The 27,866-nt window shown below is 43.5% G+C and overlaps 2 protein-coding genes across 3 annotated transcripts; one reads left to right on the forward strand and one right to left on the reverse strand.

The window, feature by feature from the left end:
- Nucleotides 1-13,462, reverse strand: DESI1 (desumoylating isopeptidase 1). Its single transcript, XM_063154631.1, is given in 7 exon segments — nucleotides 1-327; nucleotides 1,486-1,608; nucleotides 2,354-2,463; nucleotides 3,149-3,218; nucleotides 4,133-4,154; nucleotides 13,167-13,339; nucleotides 13,341-13,462. Coding segments are annotated over 7 exon segments (696 nt in total). The 5' UTR covers nucleotides 13,445-13,462; the 3' UTR covers nucleotides 1-233.
- Nucleotides 13,463-13,700: 238 nt separating this feature from the next.
- On the forward strand, nucleotides 13,701-27,745 carry XRCC6 (X-ray repair cross complementing 6). Of its 2 annotated transcripts, XM_063154632.1 has the most exons (12): nucleotides 13,701-13,841; nucleotides 13,936-14,045; nucleotides 14,137-14,275; nucleotides 17,521-17,775; nucleotides 18,591-18,774; nucleotides 20,140-20,326; nucleotides 21,538-21,706; nucleotides 22,821-22,982; nucleotides 23,880-24,009; nucleotides 24,708-24,808; nucleotides 26,379-26,492; nucleotides 27,256-27,745. In XM_063154632.1, exons 1-12 carry the CDS (start codon nucleotides 13,751-13,753, stop codon nucleotides 27,450-27,452), a joined length of 1,839 nt encoding a protein of 612 aa, XP_063010702.1. In that variant the 5' UTR covers nucleotides 13,701-13,750; the 3' UTR covers nucleotides 27,453-27,745. The 2 variants fall into 2 exon arrangements, with proteins under 2 accessions (XP_063010702.1, XP_063010703.1); XM_063154633.1 differs by lacking the exon at nucleotides 17,521-17,775.
- Nucleotides 27,746-27,866: the final 121 nt, after the last annotated feature.

Consider the following 27,866-nt stretch of genomic DNA (forward strand, 5'->3'; position numbering starts at 1 on the left):
TCGGACAAGACAGCCTTTATAAATTAGTATAATACTATTAGAAATTATGGCAATATTTTTGGTAGCATTGTCTTACATGCACCCTGATAAATTCTCTCCTCAGGAAATTTTAAAACTTGTCTTGTAACTTCTTTAGAGTTAATTCTCATGAGAAATTATAAAATAGAAATCTGGTAGATTCTTGTTTAAAAAGGAAGAGGCCTGGTGAGGCTGGGCACACTGGGTCACTCCTGTTAGCTCTGTCCATTATGTCTGCTGAAGGTATTGCCTCCGGGTGGCTGGATCTGGATGGAGTCCAGGAGGGGCCTTAGAGCTTGTCCAAAAGGTCTAGGAAGGTAAAGAAATAAACATCTCAAAGAGTTTACTTGGTCAACAACTCACATTTACCACTGAAGTGCACTCACTTCCTAGAGTGCAATCAAACCAACATTCTAGAAGCGAATTTGAAGAAAAGAGTTCCACTACAAACTAAAAGACACTAATTTAACCTATTAGTTTACTGTTCAATAACTAAGAAACTTAAACATTATTTTATATCATATAATCATCAGATAAGGTAGTTCTGAGTCCTAACATGCCTAGACTGCTAATGTAACACTGTCTGAAACCAGCTCTCAGCAATTCATTCTACTTAAGTGTGCAAACAAAATCCTTGTTATGCAATGGCAGTGTTCTATTAAGTACATCAATATTGAGGCCTGCCAAAAGAATAGCCTCTAGCTTACTTAAAAGACAGTGGTTCAACACTCCCAGAATAATTTCTGTTGCAATCTGTAGCACCTGGCTTGTCTTTCAGTAAGACTCCCTCTGTTACAGACATTATTTGATTTTGAGAGATCTGAAGTTCTAAGAGTCCAGGGTAGAAGACCCATGTCTCACAAATAATGTGCTACACCACTGTTAGAAGAAGTAAGACATAAATGATGGAGCTCACATCCTCCTACTGGGATCCTCACTAGCTGAGAGTTAAAAAAAAAAAAAAAACAAACAAAAACAATATCTGAATTATCAAGCAGGAAATTCTAAATTTCTTTTTTTTCCATATCCTCTTTTTCCACCCGATCCTGGCTTTAAAACTGCAGCATTAATTTTAAAATTGTATCTCCCCTGCCTCTTCACAAGCAAAGTGACACCTCTGCAATTATGGTGCTTAGAGAAATGACTTTTAACAGATACTGGCTGTCTAAGAGGGAAAGAACCCCTTACACTGTCATCTGAAACTTTCTCTATATAAGAGACCATCACAAAACAGCTAGTTTAAGTTAAAGGCAGAAGAACATCCTTCTCCTCCTTTTTTTGGGACACCAGTGCCAGTTAGCACTTGTCATAGAGTGTTGCAAGTGTTGATGTAAAGAAAATTGCATCCTCTCCTTAATCTCATGCTGGTTCTCAGACAGATCCATCAGGAACTGGTACTGCTGGCTCTGTCAAATGCTTAAGCATTAGCATGAGGCAGCTACAGAGAGGAGGGGCATCCATACTCACGTGGAGAGAACTTCAGATGGAAGGTCAGTGATATAGGAAGGGATTTTTTTTCCTGTCAGAAACTGTGCCACTTCATTACTGAAGGTGTTGCAGTTATGTTCAAAGAGGTTATAAGACTCTCCTCTGTGCCACAGAAAAGAAATTGAAACAAAAAAACCCACAGATTCAGCAATAAATCATACAAGTAGAAAAAAACTTACACCCTTAATGAAGAATCTTACATGAGCACTTCGTCCCCCCACCCCAAAGAATTCTAAGGCAAATAGGTAAAATACAGACATCAATTCACCCTCAAATTCAATTGAATCAGGGTGGAAAATGACATCTCTCCATATCCCTTACTTTAATGCAATCATTTTTGGGAGAACAGGTGAGGTCAGGTTTCTTCAATTAAAACCACAGTAGCAGTAACGAGAAATCACAGCAATATTGACTCTGAAAGACAGCCAGAACACTAAATGTTGTGGTTTCCTACTCTTGTGAGAAGCAGTGCAGACCCTTTACCAGTCAAGACCTTGCTTCTACTCTTGTGAAAATTGGCAGCTTCACTACAGTGACTACCTATGACTCACAGGGCAAACTGCTATTTACTGAGAGATTTCATTTTCTCTGGTGATTCTCTCAAAAACATTTTAGGCATTATTGGATTTTAAAAAAAGCAGTGTTAAAGAATTCCCAGCAGAATGCTTTCCCAGCCTAGAAGGTAGCTCCTTGTGTGTATTGGTGCATCAGTCCAGTCCATATGTGCAGAGCACCACATGAGAGAGTAAGCAGACAGAAGCTCTGGGAGCTGGACTGGTTTCATAACACCTTCCTCCATTCTGCACCTTTTTGGTACACAGGTTTTCCAGTACAGGCTGTTACTTACCGGAATGCAGATTCCCCCAAAGAGGAAAGGTATTCCAGGAAAATTTCTTCAGTGACTTCAGTGTTCCCCAGATCAACAACTGTGTCTGGAGGGCCAAGAAGTGTCCCTCCCTGTAAAAATGAACAGCCAGAAGATACTGATCAAATGATCAGGCTGAATTCTCTTGGAGCAGTCTACTGAATAAAGCTGTTATGGTCCGTGCAGGCACAAAAGAAGGAGCTTTTGGGATGTTTATCAACATCCCAAGGAGGAGCTTTTGGGATGTTTATCAAGCAAAAAGCCCTGTTGGCCTCCCTTGTTCTGCACTCAAGAGAATGAGAAGGAACATGAAACTTCCATTTCAGCTGGTATATTTGGCTCTTTGGGCTGAAAGCTCTAAGCTATGGCAAAACTCTCCTTTAGAAGCACAGCCCAACCATTTTACCTCTCTAAGAACAGAAAGGTCTGAGAAAACATTGTGGTTTGGGGCTTTTTTTCACTCTTAAAAAAGTCTGCATGTAACACTTAATGATACAGAATTGGACAAGGTGTCACTCTGGCAAAGCAGTTGCAAAAGGTGTTCTGCATAGATAGGCTCTACCAGAAGAAGCAGCCCCCAGCCTGAACTGAGTTGGGCTTAAACCCACTGTCCATGCTCCCCTCACCCTCAGTTCCCTGGGAAACCATGACAAGCAGCTGGCTTCAGCATCTGTCTAAATTTCGAAGTCTTTTGCTGCTTTTCTAAAAGGCAGTAACACAAGCAATTCTGATCAGGTAACTTTACAAAAAAATATCAGAAAATTAAGTTTAACTTACAGGTGCACAGCTGGAGATCCCTCCACTGCCATAGAAGAATTCATCCTTATGGACTATTATGGAGGTGTGCCTGCCATAGAAAACAAAACAAAAAAGTTGTAATCAAGGAAAAAAGTAAATAGCCTAGCAGATAAATCACTGATAAATTGATGAGCTGAAGGACATAATGAAGGGAATAACTGAAAGAAAAGGTCAATGTGTTTCTGTGAGTGGGAATAGGATCTGCTGGGACATGAATGGATATGGAAGCAATGATTATCAAGCCTACTGTAATCCTGCAAGCAGTTAGGAAAGAACAGGTTTAGCTAAGAGCCCAGGCATGAGCCTCTCTCAGCTAACGGGCTGAGGGTGAGGTCAGCCCTCAGAGACACAACTAGACCTGCTACCACCCTGAGAGAGACTTCTCACCGCCTGAGAAAATGGTCACACAGCCACTGGAGACAGATCAGAGGAGAGGAAAATGGATGGACAAGGGTTTAGGGGTTTTCTTGCCTCTAAAATGAAACCAAACAAACCCTCTTTGTGTGATATCAAAATTCTTGATATGAATTATAGGAAATTAAGGGGTTTTTTTGTGACTGAATGTAGATACTGCTCTTATATGGCAGAAGACTTGATTCTGTAATACCTTCTTCCCACCTACTCTTTTCCTATCATGTTTAGTCATGCCTGGAATTATAAGACAAAGTGCTTGGGACAAGGACACCATCTTACCCTTGAAAAAGTACAGAGGTGCACAAAAACACAACAGCTGCTAACAACACCCTATTCCATGGGGTCCACTGAGCTTTGAACAGAGTGGTTTAACTAGCACCTGACTGTACATAATCCTACTGCCAATCTCTATTCAGCAGCAAAAAGTGCCTTGCTCTCTCTTCCACCACAAAATGTTCTGAAGCTCTGAAGCATATATAACTGCATAGTGAAAATACTCCCTACACCAGTATTTTACCCACATTATGCAGTTTAAATCTAGTCACTTACCAGATGCCATCCAGCTGTTTCCCTGTATGCAGAGAAAAGAAGAGTTATTAGCAATGTATTTTCCAGATTGCAGCCTACTTTCCATCAATCACTTAGGAACCATGCTTATTATTTCACCATGAGAGCAACACAAAAGATTTAATCCACAGCTGCTTTTAAAATTTCAAATTAACTACTTAATCCCCACACCCTCTGTACTTAATCCCTCCTGACAGGCAGAGGTAGTAATGCTATCCTTCTGATGCTTACCTTCCTTAGGTGTTTTTCTACAGACCAAGAAAACATTTTCCTAAAATTAGAGTCTTCAATCAGGAGCAGAAGAGTTGAATTTATCAGATTTCATAACAGCTGGCCAGCAGAGTGTATTCAGTTCTCTTTTTCAGTAGCTGATGAGAGGTCTGACTTAAACATATGAGCAGTGGTGGTAGCCTCTATAATGTATTCCATGATTTCCTCTTTTCCCTCCCAACCCCTGCCCTTAAAAATTAGTTTAAGTGGGAACTGAGGTAGAGAAGTACAGCATTGAAATTTACACAAGTTATAAAGCTGTGTGTTTTCCAGAACAAAGCAACAAAGACTTGCTTCAGGCACCACCACACTGATAATATAACTGGGTCTCAGAGAAAAGGTCCCTTTTAAAATGTGTTTCCAGTTCCCTAGAAGCAGGAGACCTAAACCTCTCTGTTGTTCATGGTAGGATCTCAAGATTAAACCCATTACACCTCAAAAGGTCACCAGCTTTTACTGCTCTAGGCTCAATTATTTTATCTATCATAACCAAAAGGCTTGGTCCCTGGTACCCTCCCTTTGGGAGCTTGTAGGGGTGCATGCTGGGGGAGATGTGTTATAATTTCTTTTCCTGAACAAAGTGCAGAACCCCCAAAAAGCAGATTTGGAACAGAAAAACTTTGTGCATACCAACATTTGGTATTCTCTTGAACCCAAGCACTAGACTGAGTACTCCTCTGGCCACAAGAAAAAGCAATCACCAACACATTTTTTTCCACTCAGTCTGAAGCAAAATAGGTACCTGCTTCAGGTGAGGGTCATGGAAGAGCAGAGGCAGGGAAAAGGCTGTTGTGACAACAGAGACATCAGCTGAAGTGAGCACGTGTAGCTTTGAAGCAGGAGGACTGATCTGTCACTCCCGTGAGTCACAGCCAGGCAGCAACCACATTCCCTGTCAACCCATTGCACAGAAATGTGGGCTTGGAGTAGGATGAAGGCCAAGAGAGAGAGGCCATGACAGAACCAGAACACTGTGTTGCAGTACCTCAGAAGCATCTGCTGGCCCCTTAGCTTGTCCCACTGCTGTGCTTTGTGATCCTTTGGCCTTTGCTCCACATGTTCCCCAGGAGAGGTGTCACCTCAGGCTCCAGAGCTGCCAGCTCTGCATCCCATTGGCCCTGCAGGCTCAGCACCACAGGCAGCACTGGCCTCGGGGTGGCTCTACCCTTTGGCTTTGCCCAGTTAGCATTCTGTGTATCTATTAACAAATTATTACACATTTGCTCATGATAAATAACTTTTTCACTAGAAACTTGAACTTTATCCTTCAGACCAGAGAAACAAACCATTTCAAAGGCAGCACATATTAGAATTGTGCCCGTCCTTTGCATGCTAAATTGAAAGAGAACATCTTAGTATATTTACTTTCACACACACCTGCAGCAGACAATAACAAAATACTTTCCAGAGAGTTGGCACTTTGTACCTGGATACTGAATGCAGGTTGAAGAGCTATGGTAGATATTGACAATGTCACAGGTGCTGCCAGGACCTGCTCATGCAATTACAACACCTACCTGAAAATACCACTGCAGCAAAAGCTACACAATGGGCTGCTCTAGCAAGGTTGCAGCCCACAGCTCAAGGGAAGTGATTCTGTCCTCAATGTGACACTTGTGAGACCACATCTGGAGTGCTGTGTCCACTTTTGGATCACCAGAGTATAAAAGACACTGACATACCAGGCTGGAGCACTTACTGTACTGAAGAAGAGCTGAGAAAACTGGTGTGTTCATCCTCAAGAAGAGAAAGCCAAGAGTCTGTATTCCTGTCTACAAGTACCCAACAGGTATGGATGAAAGGGGACCCTTGCTCAGATAGGCACAGTGCAAGGCAACAGGTGCTAGCTGGAAAATGGGAAATTCACAATTCAGTAGGAAGCAGGGAAAACATTTGTCATGAAGGTGGTCAAACTCGGGAGCAGGAGACCAGAAAGCATATGGGTTTTCAATCCTTGAAGATACTTAGAACTCTGCTGTCCAGGGCCCTAAAGAATTTGCTCTTGTTGGCTCTATCTTAAGCAGGACTTCTAGAGGTCCCTTTTCACCAAAGTAATTGTCTGTATGTACAAAACCCAAGCAGAATTCAGGAATTGGACTTTGTTTTGGACTGCAGTCCAGTCTCTACTGTTACACATGAAGTTTGTAGCAGTCCAAAGGCAGAAACTGCCAGGGCAGTAGCAGAACAGCTTTTGGCAAGTGAAGCTGCCTATCTTCACAAGGCAGGTCTGTCTGATGCTGCTCAGCTTGGCTGGTTTGTGCCAACACTGATTTGAAAATCTTAATGAAGCTGCAGACCCACTATTTTTCCTTGGCTCCTAAAAATCATTAACCAAGCTGGCATTGTGGAAAACACAAACTAGATCTGCAGCACTGCTGGCAATAAGGCATCTGTGGTAGCTCTCCAGCCTGCTGCAGACAAAATATAATCGCTTTCTTCCACTGATGGACTGTGTCTGGTGAGAGGCAGTGCAAGTGTCTTCAGTGACAGCCCTGCTGGGGGAATCCCATGCCTAAGAAACCTGCCATTATTGGCCACGTACGCATCAAACAGAGCCATCCAAGACTGAGAACTTTTGCTAAGCTGCTGCAGTACTCCAGGTTTCACAGCTGGCTGCTGTCATTTCAACTCAGACTGAGCCACAGAGGAATAAATCAATGGCCACCGGTTTCTGAGGAACTCGGGCAGCTCCCTTTCCTGCTGCTCAGCAAGAATCTCAGTGTTGCTTGTCTGCCATGTAAGAGGTTATGTACAGACATTCATGGACACAACCATCTTCCTCCTCAAGTTCTGCCTCTGGTGGGAACCCTCCTCTATGACTCTTCTTGCCCTTTCTCCCAGGCTCAGTCACTGCACAGAACAGGTGACAGCTCACCACGACTGCCACCCCTGATAAGCTAAGGCAGAGTAGGCAGGGCAGCATGCACTAATGAGCTATATTTGCCTTCTGCTTGACATTGCTCACTACACACAAAATATTTTGCCCAGAGTCTCTGAAGGCTTGATACACACAACAGCCCCAACAGCAAGACCAAGCAAGGCTACAGCATTGCTGTGAGTGCTAAGACACAAGTTGTATCTGGGCCTTGCAGCAACACTTTCCAATAAAGCTGCTTCTGGCAGCCCTGTCCACTTGAAAGCCAGAAGCTCAAGGTTGCCATGAACTTCCCCAAATAGTCCTACAGTGCAATAGAGCTGACATCCCATAGTCAATTGAGTGGACTGTAAGAAGGGATTGCAAACACAATCCAGGATACTGGCAGATATCATCGCATTTCCTGTTCTTCCACTGCTTGCCACAAAACTCCAAACCCCTATGGTCACTGCAATGTGGGTAGAGCTGTGTGCTGGTGCTGCCACCAAAACCAAACCATTTACTCATAACTTGAGGCTGTCTGTTACTGTGTAGAGATTCTCTCAGTCATTTCCAAAAGCTCTCGCAGCATTAAATTGCAGGCATTACTCTTTGCTCATACCTACAGTAAAGCTAATCCAAAGGATGCACATGCTCAAAATGCAGAACGGGAATGTCCTGATGGGATGATGCTCTTTTGGGCACTTACTGTATCTGAAGGAAGGGTTATTCAGAGGATGGATACAGGCTCTTCTCATTGGTGACAAGGAATAGGACAAGAGGGAATGGGCAGAAACTGAGGCACAGGAAGAGCCATCTGAACATGAGGAGAACTTCTTTACTGTACAGGTGATAACACCCTGGAATAGTGGCCCAGAGAGGTTGTGGAGTTTCTCTCACCGAAGATACTCAGGAACCATGTGGACACAAACCTGTGCAATGTGCCTGAGATGACCCTGCTTGTGCAGGGAGGATGGACCAGATAACCCACTGTGGTCCCTTCAAACCTTACCTCTTCTGTGATTTTGTTATCCAGGTAAAACAGGGAAACAGCAAGATGCTAACTAGTTTAAATATTTCAAGGGTCAGGGGCTGTTGAACAGGAAAGGTCATTGCAAATTTAGATGTACACATTTAATCACACAACATTTACTGCACACAGCCAGGCTATCAGGTATCAGCCCTCCCACAGAAACTGCCCATGTGCCAGCTCAGCCTGAAGTAAATGTGAAGCAAATCAGCTTAATTGATCTGCATCCATTCCAAGCTAATGCAAGTCAAGGTACCTTGTTTTCATCACAGACCATGAACATGGACATGAAAAGCTACTGCATTATATTTGTGAGAGTTTCAGGGGATAGCCTGTCAGTCTTTGGAAATATGATCACCACGTTTGGAGATGGTTTGGAGATGGTTTTGTTTGTTTATTTATTTTTTTATTTTTCCCTTGCTGATGTGCTTCTGTGGCTCTTTCCTGAAAATACTCACAAGAACCTGGGGGGGTGATCCCAGTTCAGCATAAATCTGTGTGCTTAAGCATTTCAAAGATTCAATTTCTTTCAATAAGGTGGAGTAAATAGCAAGTAAACAAGCTTTTATATTTACTGTTTTATTTTCTTTATACCATTCATAGCTCAAATATTTTAATGGTGTTTACATTAACACCAGAACCAGATATAATAGCCAGAAACCTATGAGAAAAATAAAACATAAACAATTCCAGGACCCTCAGCTTAGTCACAGGAACAGGGAGAATGAAGTAGTTAGATTAGTTTCTTGTAAAATCAATTCAGGAGACTGTAATTGTTTAGATACAGGGGTATTTTGAAAGAAGAAGCAAGCCCATATAATTTTAGAATACAATCAAACTGGATTACTTCCATGCTTAGATTTGTCTGGAAGGCCAAGCACAAGGGAGATTAGATGCTCACCAATCTTTTTTATAGTCACAGTAATTTATTAATCTTGAGGGCCAAACAATGTTGATTATTCCTGTGCATTTTAAATATCAAACGAAAGTGGCATTTGTATATTAATGCAAATTATTATACTGAAGGGCAGAGGAGTTCTGAGACGTGAAGGAAGGAAGATGCAGATGGGCCCTTAGTTTACCCCATTTGGAGTTCAGGCCATCCAGCCCTCAGTGCAAGATCTACACCTGTTTTGAGCTGTAAAGACATAATAGGAAGCTCAGTATCTTTAAGAGTATATTTGTGGTCTGCAATGGCTATGCAAACTCCAGAAGACCATAAAAGACTCTAAAAAAAAGTGGTGAACTGTTCTCCTGTGGAATCGGAAGTAATACAATTTGGTCAACCAACATAAGTGTTCCTAGCAGTGCACTGCTTTGCATATTGTTGTCATTTCCCTAGGACAATCCATTAAGATTCCTGCCTTTTATGAATTGAAAATTACTCTAATTAGGCAAGCACTCTCTTCTATGTGCTACCCAGCGTGCTCAACCAAAGCAAAAAAGAAAACCTAACAGAGAGGGAGGAGCCTGCTTCAATTCCCTTCTCCTTGAGGTGCCTAGAGAGAGGCAGAAGTAGGCTATATTGGGGGAGGGTAACACATGCCATTTTCATGAAATCCCCAGCAAATGCTGGGAGCAAAGCTGATAGAATATCATGCTGAAGCAATTCAAAACTGTTCAGAACAGATGGAGGAGAAGCAGAGAAATGTGCTGGCCTGGGAAAATAGAACCAAGCAGAAGGCACCTCCTTTCAGCAGTTACCTTTCGCTCCAATTCCCTCTGGGCTGTTAAATCCCTACAGCTGAATGCACCACTTAAAAATTTCAACCAAAACATACTCCCAGTCCACTCAACATTAATTTACACTACACTGAGCCAAGGCTGCTGTGGTTAACCAAGCTCCCAGCTCACTCTGTGAGTCACAAAAGCAATAACCTCAGTTACAGGACAGGAGAACTTTGAGCTGGTAGATATTTTTTTTAAGCCTATGATGCAATAGGATTTTAATCTCCCTTAAAGACTTCTCTGCCTTTGGAGGTCTATTTCAAAATCAGCACTGCAAGCTGAACTATTCTCTTTTCCTCTTTAGCCTCCACAGAATCAGGTGGATTATGTTTTCTGTCTTGGCAACAGAAAGCTTACTGCATTCAGGTCAACATTTCTCATTATTATAACAAATATTTGAACAGACAAATGTAGTCACAGACTGAGAGTGGGGGAGAGAGGACCAACAGTAGCTATTGAGAAGATGTAATGTAAAGCAACATAAAAATTAAATGTGCTGCTTCTGATACCAAAGGCAAGTGAACTACAATTTTTGGTCATGTATCCTTCAGAATAGGAATAGTCACTAAATTACAGAAAGCTTACAGAAAAGTAAGAAGAATACTTACTTAGAAAAGTAGTCTGGGTAGAGAAAGAGTAAACTGGCCAAGAAAAACAAAGACTGTCCAAGGGACAAGACCAAGTCACTCTAAAGCCTGCTATGAACGGTGCTAAACATCTCTGCCTTCCAGATTCACTGAACAACAACAGAGAGAAATGGTACTGAACAAGTCAGTGTAAATTTGGCAGTGAGAGCTGACCCCTGAAGGCTGTGCTGACACAGCCCCCAGTACCTCTGGACCCTACCAGCACAACAGCAGACACAGTGCAGTGATGCCCTTGCAGTGGTCAGCCTCACAAGACAGGATTCATGCCCCTCTGGCAAGGGGACCTGAGCTGCTGTTTTTAAGCCTGACAGAAATTTATTTTAGCACAATCAATTACGGTATTTATTTTTTTCTTTCTAAAACAATGTATTTCAATTTAGGCAACATTACAGGATTATGACTGAAAGCAAAAGCATTGTTTCAAACTTGGCATTGATGAAGAGAATACTGTAAGTAGAGATGCCAAGTGTAAATCCTTTAAGAAATGCCTTCTTCTTTGATTTTTGTGACCTTCCTCGAGGACCTACAGTTTCTGAACATCACTAAAGAAAGAATTAATATTGACCACCTGAGGGCTGATATACAGAGAAGTAAGAAGAGGTTTTTTTGTTGTTCTTCAGGGAAAAAAGGGTCTATGCATGAGGTAAGAGGAGTATTCTCTCAATCACTTGGCTCTTGGGGAGGTTTCCAAAATCATCTGAAACAGAGATGAGTGTGAATGCATAGAAGACACAACTTGAAGGAAGGAAGGAAAAAAAAAAAAAAAGAAAGAATGATTTGTTTTACAGACAATCATGTCACAGGATGCACCATCTCAAATGTTCTGCAGTCTGCATTGTCACTGTGACCACGCGGGCCTAGTTGGCCACATTCCACAAACACATCTGAACACAGTTACCAGGCAGTACTAGCAAGCAGCACTTCCCCTTCTACCCAGAAGTGTTCAGGTTTTTAAGCTTTCCTTTTCACTGCTCAGATTCCCAAAATTTACCACCAAACTATATCACAAGCACAAAAGTTTCCAAGTTGTCTGAATAGATTAGAAAGCATCAAAATGAAGTAATGTGCTATGTGTTTTCAGGTGGACATTCAGAAAGCTACAAGATGCCAAGACTGACTTTGTAGGTAAAAAGGGAACTAAAAAGCCTTTGCTTGATCTGTGTGGAGATTGGCATGGAGATAATTATAGTGGCAACTTACCTCTGTTACAGTCTTTGCTTGGACCAACACTTTGATATAAGAGTAGTTATACTCTACTCAACTCAGTTACAGGTAAATCATGCACCCATGTAATCTCAAGATTTTTAACTCTTCGCACATGATAAAACATGGCTATTTCACCTGATAGGCAAAAAGCTATTTCCCTACGGGCTACAGTAGAAGCAATTCTGACCACATAAAAAGTTTTGAGGTTATCCAGTGCAGGAAACACACATCTCCCAAAGTGGTTGCTGCTAAATGACTAACAGAGCACAAAACACATGATCCCTGTACTATTTTCTTCCTAACTTTGCAAATCTATCGTTGACCTTCATGAAACCTCATGCTTTGGACTTTCATTTTAAGCTTGCAGGAAATCACAAGAATCTCCTCATAGGGCAGATGAGCAAAGTGAATGCCAACAAACTGTAAAACAAGATTACACAGAGCCATCTGTTCAGACACTGAGTCTGTTGAGAAGTCTCAACCCACACAGACTGCTGGTCTGACACGGGTCAGAATCTGTTCATAACAGGTATAAAACACTCTCCTGTTGCATTCCTAACTCATGCTTCCAAAACTTTAAGCAAAACCTGTTTCCTTTCCATCCCAAGTTTCAGGTTCGGCTGGAAACGCACACAATCTCGACAACACATCCAGCAGACTCCTCCAAACCCTCTGAAGGAGAGGGAGGATAGCTGCACGTCGCCAGCCCAGCCCGGCCTCACCACAACATGGAGCCGTTCGAGCTCCATAACCTTGTAAACAGCAGGCGCCTTTCCTCAGCTCAGCCTTCCGGCCGCACATCAGCCGGGCTCGGGAGCCGCGCCGTGCCTCCCTGCAGGGGCCAGGGAACACTTTTACCGTGCCGTTAGGAAATACACCCGCGCAGCGACAACGGGCGGCTGCGGGAGAGCAGGCTGGACCCAGAGCAGCTGCATCTGCCGCACTGACAGACTCGTCCCGAAGACAGCGGGGTCCGGAATGCCGCAGCCAAACCCCGCAGCGTCCCCAGGCACAGAGCCGCCGGGCAAGCCCCGCGCATCCCGAGCCGCGCTGCACCCGCCGGACACCGCCGCCGCCCGGAGCGCCCTCAGGGAGCCTTTCCCGGCGGGCCGCTCCCTCAGAGGAACGATACCGGGCGGGGACCGCCATCCCCGGGGCGGGAGGCGGCGACTTCGGCCCCGTTTTCCGGCGCGGCAAAGCCGGGCCGCGGTGGTCGGTGGCGGAACGGGAGCCCCCGGGAGGCGGCGGCCGGTGCGGCCCCGGGTCCCTCCGTGCTCTTACCCAGCATGAGGTGGCTGAGGCGCCGGGCCATGCCCTTGGACAGGTCGTACACATAGAGCTTCACGGGGTGCAGCGCCAGCGGCTCCTCCATGGGGACGGTGACGCGGGGGCGGCCGCCGGGCGGCAGCCGGAACCCTTGCAGACAAGGCTGGAAGGCCCTTCCCTCCGGGAGACAAGGGAACGGGAGGAAAGGGCGGCCCCGGTGCCGGTCCCCGGCACAGCGGCACCAGCCGAGAGGTGACAGGCGGGGAGGAAGGGGCCACCCTCCCCGGGCGCATGCGCGGCCGCCCCGCGCCCTCCGGGCCGCCCCGTCACTGCGCGACAGCGCCGGGGGCGGAGCTACAGCCGGGGAGGCGGGGACGGACAAGTCCCGCCGTCATTGGCTGAGGCTCGGAGCCGTGAGCAGCGCGTGAGGAGTTCCCGCTCTTCGCTACCCCACTGTAGCCAATCCGCGTGGAGAGGAGGGACAAATGCCCCGGGATGGGCGGGACCCGGGCCATTTCCGCTCTCGCCATTGGTCAGAGTGGTTGCGGGGGCGGAGCGATCGGTCGGCTGAGCGTGAGCGGGGCCGTGCGGCGCGGGCCATGGCGGGCTGGGGCTCGTTCTACCGGGGCGAGGGGCTGGAGGAGGAGGAGGAGCAGCAGCAGGAAGAGGAGGAAGGGCCTGAGGCTGTCGGTAAGGGCCCCCCATCCCCTCACGGAAGGCAGCCTGCTTTCCAGGCTCCACGGGTGGAGGGGCCGCTGCTAAAACTGTTTCCCCCGTTCGGTAGCGGAGCAGAGGTTTTCGGGCCGGGACAGCCTCATCTTCTTGGTGGATGCCTCCAAGGCCATGTTCGAATCCCACGGGGAGGCAGAGACTCCTTTCGACATGACCATCCAGGTAGGGATGGATAAACTGCTAAGACAAGACTTTCACACTCCTTTCTGAAAACTATTTTCTTGTAATTTTGACCTGGGTGCGTTTTTTTCAGTGCATCCGGAATGTGTATACCAGCAAAATTATCAGCAGTGACAGGGACCTGTTGAGCGTTGTGTTCTATGGTACAGAAAACAACAAGAATTCGGTAGATTTCAAGCACATTTATGTTCTCCAGGAGCTGGACAATCCAGGTAAAGTGGTATGAAGATTTTGTAAAAAGAGAGCAAGGAAATTGGTGTAGTAGCATTGTCAGTAACTGGTCTCTCTAAAATCAGAGAGCTATCAGGTAAGTTCTTACTGAAATCTACTCTTGGTGGTGGGGATAGATTTAGATATTTATTGAAAGCTTAGAAACTTCATGAGAGCCTAGCATTTTCTCTTAGAGTTGGTTCAGATCCTTTTCTATGCCTTTTCTTATATTTTAATGTGGTGGCTTCACTTGCTGTCTGCTGATACCTTAGAGTATCTCAACAGAACTCTAAAATGTCCACCAGAAAAGTGTGTGTCCATGTTAAGGCACCATGGATTCCAGCTGATGGAGAATGTCACAGAATAGCTGAGGTTGGATGGGATTTTGGAGGTCATCTTGTCCAGCCCTCCTGCTCAGGCAGTGTCAGCTAGAGCAGGTGGCTCAATATGGTAGCCTGTTTGGGGTGTTCCATCTCTTATTTCCATAATAAGTTCTGCAGTTCTTGAATCTCGCTCTTTCATTCTTTGAGATTACATACCATCTGCTTGATAGCAAGTGCTGGTTGCTGAATTGCAAAGGCAGCAGGAGAAGTGCAAAGAATACATGCTAGTGGTGACAGATTGTCTGGCAGTTGAGAGTCTTCTGGGGGAATTTTGTCTACAACTTTTAATACAGCCTTTGTCTCTGAGGATGTTTGATTTAATTTCCTTTACTAGGGGGTGCAGGTTTAACGGCACAGGGGCTTCTCCTGAAAGAATTGAGCCTTGTCCTATTTTCAGAATTTATTACAACAGAGACCTGATAGGACTGCCTTAGGTTCTTCTCCCTTTTCTGGCAGACAGTGCCTTATAGGTCTTGTATTTCCACTTTCCTCCTCTTCCCTGCTTGTCCTTTCTCCCATGTTAGAGGCAGTAGCCTCACCGTGAGGATAAAAACAGCACAGATGAAAGGTGGGTGTTGGTCTGATGCCTTCTGAGGCTACCTGGAACAGAGGCTAGACAGTGTTAAAGCAATAAAGCAGGTATTTATTAAAAGGCCTTCAAAGAATACACCTTGGGCAGTACAAGAGCCTGGCTGTGGCTCCACCCAAGATGGATCCTCAGTCTCGAGGTTTCACACTTCTATAAGTTTTGGTCCATTTACATATTGGGGTTAATTGTCCAATTACAGCTTCAGCTTATGAAGTTCCATCCTCCCAGACTGCTCTTCTCAATTTGCTGCTGTTTACACTTTTTGGGCCTGAAGCTGCAAGTGTCCTTGGTTCTGGGGCTGGAAAAGGATTGCTTTGTCTAACTGCCCTGTGAAGAGAACTTGCTAACACTTTATATGAAGCTCAAAGTTACACACTAAGGCAGTACAGAATCTAGAAAATATGAAAGCTAAAACTTAAGGCATCAGTTCAAAAGGAGTAGAGTTGTGTATTTGCTGCCCCTGGAGAAGGAAGAGATGCTGTAGGTGATCATTATGGAGTACAGAATTATGAAGATTTACGTTAAAGGACAGATGAGGAGATGAAAATAAAATAGTAAAGGCAGAGGAAAACATTTTCAAATGAAAATGTGTTTCAAGTGCTATAGAGCTTAAGTGAAGGACAAAGGAAGAAGCTCTGCAGGATGCAGTGGCTGAAAAATGAAAGTTTGTCTCCCATTGTAGAGTAACAGGAGAGAACAGAACCTGCTGTTAGACAGGTGGCTAAAGGAGTCCTAGCTGGGGTGAAATAATCCTCAGAGCTGCAGCAAGGCTGTGGACAACTGACCTGAATGTTGCTGTGCTCAGTGTGGTGATCTGTGGGCTTCATCTCACCTCTGTGTGCATCCTCTCTGATATGAGGGGCAAGGAAGGAGGAGGAGGAGCTCTCCACCTTCCCAGCACGCTGTGGAGATGCAGGATGCATTTCAGGCTCTCTCTTTTCTGTGGTGGTGCAGCAGTCTGCTGTGCCTCTGCAGCAGGTGCAGTTTGCTGCCTTTGCAGCTGAGCACTTGGCATTCAGTGCAGGGGGTTTGCAGTACTTTGATTCCTGTCTTTTCCCACAGAAAGAGCCCACATTGGTGCCAGGGCATTTTGTGTCCTCTTGCCCTAGCAGGTGCTTTCACTGGTAAGTGGCTAATGATATTGCAGATGTTAGACCATGCTGGACAGTTTTCTCAGCCAGGTGTTGAAAGGACATTGCTGTTGGAGAAGATGAAACAAGAAAGCCTTATAAATAAAAAGGAAAGCCTTATAAATGATTGCCTGGGGAAAGATTTTGAGAATATAGAAACTATAAGCAAGATTGAAATGAAAGCAAGCTTTGAGATACCTTAGTTACTGAACAACTGGAAAACAATGGCATGGCCAGACTGAAGGTAATCCCCTTTTGATGAAGCAAGACCCTCTGCTTACAGACAGGTCCACAGGTCAGAGCAGACCCTACTGTCTTGGCAGAAGGGGTCCAAAGAGTTGTTTTTAGGGTTTAAAATGTAACACAGTATGGTAATGAAATGATTCTTATAGCCTACATGTAAATGCTGTAGGATTTGTATATTGTGCTAGATTGGTTAATGAGAATTACAATATTTCAACACAAAAGAAGATTTATTGTGTTGCAATGGGAAGCTCAGTTTCTTACCCTCTCATCCTCTCTCTCGTTATCTTGTTGTATTCCATATTTCTCAAGTCCCATACTGTACCAAGCTATTCTTCTCTGCAGCACAGTCCTTCGTGTGTCTTCTCAGGGGCTCCTCCCAGGCTCTCGACCCACCCCTATTTATTCCAGTTACCTTCACGAGCTACAGCTGCTGCCCAACTAAGGACTTCACAGCTGTAGCTCATTTGGAGTAACTAGGACCCACACAGATCTTACAGGGACTCTCTCCATAAGGACCCACTTATTTAATACATAGATCTTACAATACATAGATCTTAACAGGGACTCTCTCCATAACAATACATATATTCAGGCCCCCACATCTCTCTCTCATCCTCTCTACCCCTCTCCTCTCTCGGGCCTGCTCTGAGCTGTGGCTGGCAGCCCCCAGCAGGGCCCTGCACCCAGGCCCTTTGCAATAAACCCCAAGTTCCATCACCTGGCTGCAGAGATGTCTCGTCTTCGTCCGTCCCGACCGTCCTACCCCTCTGCACATTGCCACAGAGGTGCCTGGGAGCATTCCTTGGCTGTCAGCTCTAGGGGACCCCTGGTGCATACTCAGAAGAGCTCATGGTGCTTCTGGCAGAATTCCCAATGCCTGTGGATGCTGTTGCCCCCAGGTGCGAAGCGTGTTCTGGAGCTGGACCAGTACAGGGGAGAGGAAGGCCGGGCCCTGTTCCGGGAGAGCTTTGGCCACAGCGCTGACTATTCCCTGGGTGAGGCGCTCTGGGCCTGCTCCAACCTCTTCAGTGATGTCCGTGTCAGGCTGAGCCACAAGAGGATCATGCTCTTCACCAACGAGGATCACCCACATGCCAATGACAGTGCTAAAGCCAAGCTGGCCAGGACCAGAGCTGGTGATCTGAGAGACACAGGTCATTCTTTCCCCTTTTCATTTTAGACACAGTAAACGTGATGGATCTTTGCAGCAGATGTTAACTGCGTTGCTGGTTTGTGATGGAAAAAGATGTAAAATCATTGGAACTGGGGAATGTTTCTGAAAGTTCCTAAACTAGAAATTTGGTATCTAATCTTAATTAGAATAGATGTTTTCTGATCTGGTATTCAATAGCTAGCACTTGTTTTCTAGGATCTCTTTCTAGTTTGATAGCATAAATGGGGACATGACAGGGCGAAGAAAATAAACTTTTCTTTATTATTGTACCATTTTCTAGGAAGGGAATAATAACACCAAGTTAACACAAAAGGAAAATTACTTTAATGGTTCTATTTTGAATTAGCTGAAGGACATCAGCCTGGGCTCAGAGAGTAGACAGCATTAGTTCGAGTATGTAGCTGAGATAACCAGTAATGTTGGAATTCAGGAGATGTCCTGGATCTAGAAGCTGTGAAGCTTACTTAATTCATTAGCCCCTATAATTAAAGGAAGGGGGATTTTCTGAACTTGTTACCCCCCTCTATGCCTGAGGTAAGATTATATTTTATAGGAGCTTTCATTGCTGTCTGCATTCTTAATTAGAGAGGAAACATTTTCTATTCTGCATTGTTTTGACTGAAGTTAATATTCCCTTTCTCCAGAATGTTTCACATCTGGTACAGATGACAGTTTGGAGCTTATTCTTACTTAAATTATCTGTTTAGATAGAGAAATTTGAGAGTGCTGAGATACATGCTGATGCAAGAAAAAAGCAGTTTTTTATCCTGCTCTTATCTCTTCCATTGTTTCTAGGTATCATCTTGGACCTGATGCACTTGAAGAAGCCTGGTGGGTTCGATATCTCTTTGTTCTACAGGGATATTATAAATGTAGCAGAGGATGAGGACCTTGGGATCCAGCCTAGAGAGTCAGAGAAACTGGAACATCTCATGAAGAAAGTACGAGCAAAGGAGACAAAGAAAAGGGCTTTAGTCAGGTCTGTGCCTACTTATGATACATCTTTCATTCAGCAGGGGCACCTGATGTTATTTTCAGACTGCATCTCACTTTCCTCTTCTGGAATGATTGGTCTTTAAAGGCACTTTAAAGTGCTTACATTCCTCAATCTTAATTCTTTAGTCTACGATTGGTGTTTCTTCTGTTGTTTCCAAGGATATTTGTGGATGAGAAGAGCAGAGTGGACCTCTTGTTTCCTCTGTGTGGTACCTCCTGTATTGAGCTTGGCCAGAAATGATAATTTGTTAAAAAATTATGTAATTGCCAAGTCCACTTACTTAAAAAGCTACAACATAAAAATTGGTGTATAGTGAAATCTGATTGAAATTAGGCTTTTCTTGCCAACACTAACTTTAAAAAATGCATCTGAATGTGAATGCTAGGTATTTTTTCCTGTTATTAAGTAGTTCTATGTTGCCAGTCTGTCTAGCTACTTGGCATGGATTCACACAGCCTTGATATTTCTAATCTCCTACTAAAAGATTAGAGGTACTTAAGAAAGATTACAGGGATCTTGACAAAGCAGATAGAAAGTATTTTTGGAACCACATGCTCTATAACAGTTGCTTTTTTAGGGAGTGAGTTCATAGCAGAATGCTGTGGAAGCACAGTAAGGGAATGAACTTCCAAGACGTACTTTCTTTTTCCCAGTAAATATTTATAAGGTATCCCAACCTGAGCTGTTGTCACTGGCATTCTTGCTCCTGCTTGCAGCCTTATTTTCTTTTCTGGCAATGTTCCTTAAGTTTTCTAATAGCTGGGGAGGAGGAATCCCAAACCTTTCCCAAAAAGGTATCCCGGTGATACCTTTTACAAGAGAGGAAGTTGCATTTGTAGTAACTCACTGTTCTGCTCCCATAACTTGAAGATTACCTCTATTTTTAAACTTGTACATGTAATTTTTTCTCTAACATCTGATTTATATTTTTTCTTAAATCTTGTTATTGTTTGTCTTAGTGATTTTTTGGGGGGAGAATTTTGCCTTCTGTGCAAACAGCTGTGAGAATTCATGGACATTACAATAGGCATTATTGGGGTACCCAGATGGGGACTTGTCCTGTGCTCTGTTTGAGCATAGCTGCCCTTCAGTGAAAAGAAAAAGGTCAAAGAAATATAGTAAATTGCCTCTGTTTAGATGACTTTTATGATGAGGAATGATGATATTGCAAAAATATTTTTATTCAAGTGAGATTATGACTCAACTGATCGTATATTTCCCAAGATATATGTGATTTTGGGGGAGGAGAACAGGAGGTCAAAGGAAATAACTTATATGAGGGAGTGATTTTCTTCTGCAGTTGTGATTTTTCAGGAATCTCAAGTCTGTATCTGCTTTTTTACACAGGCTAAATCTGCATCTGGGCAAAGATGTGGCCCTTTCTGTTGGTGTTTACAACCTTATTCAAAAAGCTTATAAACCACATCCAGTGAAGCTTTATCGGGAAACTAATGAACCTGTTAAAACCAAAACAAGGATGTTTAGTGGAAAAACAGGCAGCCTGCTCCTGCCCAGTGACACTAAAAGGGCTCAGGTAACTTTTTGATTATGTACCTGCTTTTTCTTGTCTCTGATGTGTGAGGGAGATGCCAATTCCCTTGCTGCTTTTGTTTGTATTGCACTTTCAAGATGAGATACAGAAATATTTGCATGTGTATGCACCTGGGGACAGGCTGGTGTGTTGAGAGCTCTGCAGGGTGAGGATGAGTTGTCTCCCTGGCATGGCTGTCATGGGAAGGCATAGCTGCTGGTGGGAGTGCTGTCAGGAACACAGGTAGTTTCTTTCTGTAAGGCAGAACGCCGCTGTCAGAGCCTGACCTTGTGTGACCCTGGGCCATTGCCGCTGCTGCCAGCTTTTGGTTTGTTGGGAACAGATTTGGTCCATTTTGTTAAACATACAAGTATGAATCACAGGGGAGTTGGAGCTGTTTTCCAAACAAAAGGCATGTTTCCTTTGGAGGTTTTTGTATAAATTTTTCTTTGTTTTGCCTTCCCACTTGATGGTTTGGCTGATGTAAATTGAGTGTCACATTGTTACAAGCACAGCTTTATTTCAGAATAGGTTATGTGCTTGCTAGGTATCCTGTCACAAGTGTGCTTTGTGTCTTCTTCCATGTTGGTAGTTCTTAAAGTTATTGTCTTAAAATGAAGTATTTAGTCTATTTATAGTGGATATTAGTTTATTGAAATAAACTATAGGAGATAAACAGAAAGCTGAGCATTAAACCTTGATGTTTACCTTCAGCAACCCGACTATAATATGATTTTGATTTTGTGAGGCATGGGTGGTGCTACAGAAATATTGTTTCTCAGTCACTGTTTCTGTCAGGAGCAGGTAGCTGACTGAAGCAAGTTTACAATTGGACAGGACCTCTGAAAAAGTCTGGTATAACCTGGCCCAGAGTGAAACCAGATCAGGTTGCTCAGGGCTTTTTGGGACACCTCTGAAGAACTCCAGAGATGAGATGTGACAGCCTCTCTGTATCAGGGCTTAGCCATTTCTTTAGAAAAGTGCATTTTGCTTATGTTCAGGTAGAATTTCCCTTGGGATAATGGTCCCAGACTGCACTTGCCAGTTCAGTGTGCACTACTCATGAGGGTTTGCACTGTCTTGTCTATACCCTTCTTTTAAATAGTGCAACACAGCAATTGCATCCTCTTCCTGCACTTCCTGCCCTGTCCTGCCTCCTGGTCCTCATTTTTTTTTATGCTGGCAGCCCTATCATCTGCTCTTCCCTGGTTTAGACATATGGAAACCGACAGATTGTGCTGGAGAAAGAGGAGACGGAAGAATTAAAACAGTTTGATTCTCCAGGTTTGGTTCTGATTGGCTTCAAACCACTTTCAATGCTAAAACAGCACCACCATGTCAGGCCCTCCCAGTTCATCTATCCTGAGGAGTCCCTGGTGAGAGGTAAGCAAAGATGGCAGGAGAAGATTTGTCACCTTGCATTAGTGTAACTGCTGATCCATCGTGTGGCTGGGTAAAAGCTTTGTCTAATTTAACAATTTGCCAATGTTAAGAAGAACTGAATTAACTGTTACTGCCCCTCTCAGCTGCAGATATGTCTTGTTTTCTTCTATAGCAGAGCAGCCAATTGTGCTTCATGTTTATCCATCATGACAAGCAGCCAATTAAACCAGGCAGATGTAGTCACAAAGTACTTGTTTTAGCCATTCGTGAAAATGAAGGATCCTAGTACCTGACAAGAAGGTAAAGATGGTTAAAAAAGCCCAAACAAAACCAACCAGCAACAAAAAAAAGAAAAACCTAAACCCCAAACCAGGGGAGATAATTGCTGTTTTTAAGTCCATATCAGTAGGAGTGGAAACATGATACTCAGGAAGTACAGTTGAGTTAACAGCACTTTACAGGCTTGTAAAGAGAGAAGGCAAGGTCATTTAGAACTGCTTATTTTTGCCTTTTTATATGTATACATACATCTGTTTATTTAGAAATATATCCCAATCTGCAGTAGTAAGAAAAAACCTTTAGCTCCCCCTTTAGCAGTGGATAAAGAGCGCTGAGTTATGACCAAAGGCTTTGCAGTGTCTGATTAAAGAAAAACCTTTATGCTTGCTTCTCTAACTGCAGTTTCTTGGCTCAACCATGTTATTTATGTCAGTCTTTCCCTGACCACCATGTGTGGTGAAGTATACCTGAGGTAAATATGTGCCTCAGGAAGAGTACTGAAGTCTGAATTCTTAGTGTGTTACTTCCACAAAAGGTCTGTGGTCTGCTTCTATTGTGATGTCCCACCAAACAAAAATAGACTTTGTAGAGAAAATTTCACAGTATTCAATCTCTCAGATGGTAGTGATTTCACTTCTTCCACCAGAAGTCTCACTGCTAGTCAGGAGAGACTCACTAACATTGTCCATTTTGAGTCTTCTCCCTTCCAGAATTTGCTTTTTACCTCCACAATAATGCAAGCATTTCCAAGAAGTCCCAGAGTTATATCTAGGGCTATATTGCAGAGCAAAGGAGCAAAGCTGTCAGTCTAACCAGTCCCCTCTTTGCTTTGCAGGGAGTACAACTCTATTTAATGCCCTCCTGATGAAGTGCTTGGAGAGGGAGGTGATGATGCTGTGCAGGTACACCCCTCGCCGCAACGTCCCTCCTCGCTTTGTGGCCCTGGTTCCCCAGGAGGAAGAGCTGGATGAGCAGAAAGTGCAGATAGCCCCTCCAGGTATGGGAGGGGATGCTGCCTTTCCCTGCATGATTGGATGCAGTCAGTGTAATGGCATCCTCTATTGAGGGAAAATATTCCTAGTGCTACCTCCCTTTAAAACTGGGGAAAATGCTTTCCAACATTCCTTTTCTTCAGTTTTGTCAGTGTAAGCATCTGATGTTGAATCTATTTTTAAAGCCCCAATTGCATCAGTGCTTGCTCAGGTATGACCTGGCTAGTGTTTTCCCTGCCTTCTACCTATTTTTTGCAGATTCAAATAACTGCTGTAGAAATGAAAAGCCTTTTTTTCCCTGTTTGAAGAATAGACAATGTCTTTTCTTGAATTATGTTGTATCCTTGAATAGATTGTAAAGTATTAAATAAATAATCTCACATATAATGAGATTCATACCACGTCAGACGAATGGGGAATGATTAGGAAGCAGATTTCTGCTGTTCTGCATTTTCTCACCTCTTCAAGTGCAAAAACATCTTCTGGGAGAATGTAAAGTAGGGAAGTAACACTGCTTGTGTACAAAGTAAATAATTTCAGAATAATGTGGGCAATATCTTGATTTTCAAACAAATCTTTCTCAAGCTCAGACCCTGTGGGAGAGCTGGACTGGTTGATCTCCTGCACATAAAGCAAGGCTCTGGTATCCAACTGGTAGCTATGAATATAGTCTGAATGTCTTTCACAAAGCCATTAGTGATGTTGGTTACAAACGTTGAGATTGGGATTGAGTGTCCTGCTGTAGGCACTTGGAAGTATTATGGACTGCTGTTGTTAACAACAAAACAGGTAGGTAGTTTGGAGTCATCAGACCTAGATAATAAGCATCTTGGTTTTTCTATAAATTATTTTGAGACCCTTCTTCTGTGTAATTGTTGTCTTCCTCCCTCTCTTCTGTGTAGGTTTCCACATGATTTTTCTACCCTATGCAGATGACAAACGTAATGTTGATGTTACAGACAATGTGCCAGCCAGCCAAGAGCAGGTGGACAAAATGAAGGAAATAATTCAGAAGCTGAGGTTCAAATACAGGTACCTGGAGATAAATAGGGTGCAGGGGGTGGCATGGGGGAGAAAACACAACCATTGCTTGTTTTGTTGCACATGTTGTTCAGCTGTGGTATTCCTGAGATCAGATTTTGATGTATTTTGATAGAAATTGCTTCTCTTTGCAGTAGCTTTGTCCAAACTTTATTCTTAATCATTCTGGATACCCAGGCACCACAATGCTTTATGTAGCACGTTCTGGTGTTCTTTGTAGAATTGCTCTTGTTCTCTGGGCTGTTGTCATTTGTTGCAGAGGTATCACATTTTATTGTGGCTCTGCCACTCTACAGCAGATCAGACCCAGATCATTTAAATTAGAGCACTTCAGAAAGAAGAACTAGGTCTTTTTTTCATTACAGCTGGGATAAATGCTCTCAAGTACTTTCATGGGAGATTTTTTCCCTAGATATGTGGAAGCCACCATAACTGTACATAAAGTATAATATCACTATCTCCTTTTGCTTCATACAACTTTCTAACTCTCACACACCATTCTTATGGGGTTGATACATGACAGGATAGTGGTTCAGCAGGTAAATTGCGAAGAGGAAAAGCAGTTCTGATGTGATGGATTGTTGTGTGGGAAAGAGGGAAGTTTTATTCTCACATAAGTTGGTGGTAGATCTTGTGTTTTGTCTGTCTTCCTGGCAGCATGCATTGACATTTTGGGGGATTCTTGACAGGGCTGACAGCTTTGAGAACCCAGTTTTGCAGCAGCACTTCAGGAATTTGGAGGCTTTGGCGCTGGATATGGTGGAACCAGAACAAGCTGAGGATCTTACAAGTGAGAGCTGTTGGCGGGTCTGAAGGGAGGCAGGTTGGGGACTTGTGACTTTGTTATGAGTCAAATATGTGCTACTACAAACCTAAATGTATTTTAAGAAATATTTCAGTTGTGTGCAGTTTCACTTTGCAGGATTCTGGATGGGTCCATTCTGAAATATTGAAACCTTATTTTCTATTGCTGTCACTTAAAAGGTAAAGAAAAAAATTGCTCACTTTACTATCCAGAATTAAAATTGAATCACCTTTTTCCTGTGGTGAGAAATATTTTCTCTGAAATTCTTCTGTTCAAGATTCTCATTAATATTTCAGTGTGATAAATGGAGTGAATGAAGGGAATTATTCTGCTGGGGGCAGTGCTGCCACCTAGTGAGGGGGAGAGTTTAACTGTAAGTGAATTGTATAACCACAGAGCGGGTCAGGAGGGCAGGGACCACAGTGGGTCATCTGGTCCAACCCCCCTGCCCAAGCAGGGTTGTCCTTCAGCACATTGCACAGGGTACGTTCCACGGAGTTCTTAAATTATTTTTCCAGCAAGGGATACTCTACAACCTCTGTGGCTAACCTGTTTCAGTGCTCAGTCACCTTCCCAGGAAAGGTTTTCCCCCTGTTCAGATGGCTCTTCCTGTGCTTCAGTGTCTGCATGTTGCCTCTTGTCCTGTTGCTTGGCACCACCTGGAGCCTGGCACTATACTCTTGGCACCTTCCCTTCAGATACTTAGATGAGGTTCCCCTCTCAGTCATCTCTTCTGGAGGCTGAACAGTTCCTTCAGACTTTCCTCATAAGGAAGCTGTTCCAGTCCTTTAATCATCTTTGTTGTCCTCTGCTGGACCCTTTCCAGGAGCTCCATATCTCTCCTGTACCGGGGAGCCCAGAAATAAACGCAGCATTCCAGATGTCCAAACTCCTGATATTACCAAGAGTTGTAAATTTCTCATTTGGGAGTATCATAACACAAGTATTTGCATTTTTGCATGCTTGCAGGACACTTGTGGACTAGTTATTACAGAAGCACAGTTGTGTCTGGTGATGTTATTGAAAAACAGTCAGACTTGTTAGCACCAATGCAGCTTTAAGAAGCAGGTGTTCTTTATTACAGTCCTGGATGCATGAAGGATATCACCACCAAAATCATGCATCTCTAGTACAGAAAAAGATGTTTATGTGGGTTTTCTCAGAAGAAACATACATGTGGTAATCATTTCCCCAAAATCATTAACATGTTTTAATTCTCCTTTGTGCACATGTTCTTCAGTCCCAAGGGTCTCTCTCATGGTCATAAACCCTAAAGTTACAGCTGAACACTTGATGAACTGGTGTTACATCCCAATTCAGAGGGCAGTTGGCATACCTAAGCTGGTTCATATTTTGTGAGTCCCTTCTTGATGAATGTTTAACATGATTGTACAAAATCAAGTATTGTGTGGTTCCATACACTAATGGTTTTGTAGAATAAGCATTGTATTTTTCCCACCAGGTGAGCTGATAGTTCATCTGGCAACAGGGATCGCCTTGCAGGCTTTCTTGTGATCAACTGTTTCTGAGAGGGCAAATCTTTATCTTTTGCCAGTGCCAAAGTCTGAACAGATGAGCCACAGGCTGGGCAACCTGGTGGATGAGTTTAAGCAGCTGGTTTATCCCCCTGACTACAATCCTGATGCGAAGGCTGTAAAGAGAAAACAAGGTAAGTAGTGGTGGTGCAGACACAAAATACAATGTCTGTATTCTGTTAAGAAGCTCCTGTGTTTTCAGTTTGTCTCATAGTTTAAAGTAGCTGCTTGTGCAACAACTCTGCTAATCTCCACAATGAAGTATTATATCCAGTATTGCTTCTTAGAGAGCAGAGAATATTGTGGTGTCCAGTTGGAGAGTTGCTGGAGTGACAAAATGCAGGGTGAAGTATAAGAAGTAACGTGGGTAAATGACTGCAGAATATGTACATATAATTTTAGCAACTTTCTGATTTACAACAGAATAGTGAAATCACTTATGCTTTCAGTTTGTCTTGGTGAGACTTTTATGCATGGACTGTTGAGCAAGTCCAAGATGGGCATCTTAATGGCTAAATGTGTAAGCAATGCTGAAGTCCATGTGTAATTTGGGAGTCTATGAAAGACTGCATAAAGTGAGTGTCAGCTGAGCTCCCTGTGGAATCATTACATTCTGCTGTCTCAATGAGAATCCCTTAAAAGTTTCATTTGGAGGGTGATGCTTTCATCAGAACACAATTTCATACTTCAGTTAAGATCACTCCTTTCAATGAAATACTGCATGACTTACATAGTGACTAAGTTACCTGTTTCTTAAAAGAAAACATGAAAACTAGGTCTGTGAGTTGTGGCTGTTAAAGTACCGTGTGCTAATGGCCATTAACTGTGGTATGTGTAAGAGGCATTGATGTCTTTCTAATTTTTAAAATCTTTGTGATCTAAAATGTATCTTTCTAGCTTCTGATGGTCAAACTGAGAAGAGGCCCAAGGTCGAAGTCTCAGAAGATGAGCTGCGGTGTCATGTGCAGAAGGGCACTCTAGGCAAGCTCACTGTACCTATCCTGAAGGATGCATGCAGGATTTTGGGGTTGAGGGGTGGAAGCAAGAAGCAGGAGCTTGTAGATTCTTTAACTGAATACTTTAATGAGCACTAAGCTGGAGAGTGTGGCCCTGGTTTACTTCTGTCTGCTTAGAATCTTGATTGTCTTATGTGGGTGCTGTGTCTACTTAATCTTGCTATGAAAGAGATGGCAACTAAGTGTTGCTCTGTAGCAGTGGAGAAACTTTTTACTTAGTTGTGAAACATCTCTGCAAAGTTGGATTCTGTTGACAGTAGGTAAAGGCAGAACTAAATTCCCTGTGAATTCAGGTCACCTCACCCACTGCACATGGACAGAGTTGTGCCTTGCTGGTTTCTTAATAAAAGTTTGGATCTTTTCCTTTGCAACACCGACTGTGCCATCTCAGTATCATAAAGACAGCAGAACTCACTTCAGTGTAAGAAAACACAATGATCTGTGTTAATGGCACCACATGAATCCAAGCAGCAGATTGAGTCTGTGTCCTAA

Source organism: Melospiza melodia, chromosome 4 (genome assembly GCF_035770615.1).
Source record: "Melospiza melodia melodia isolate bMelMel2 chromosome 4, bMelMel2.pri, whole genome shotgun sequence".
Lineage (NCBI taxonomy): Eukaryota > Metazoa > Chordata > Aves > Passeriformes > Passerellidae > Melospiza > Melospiza melodia.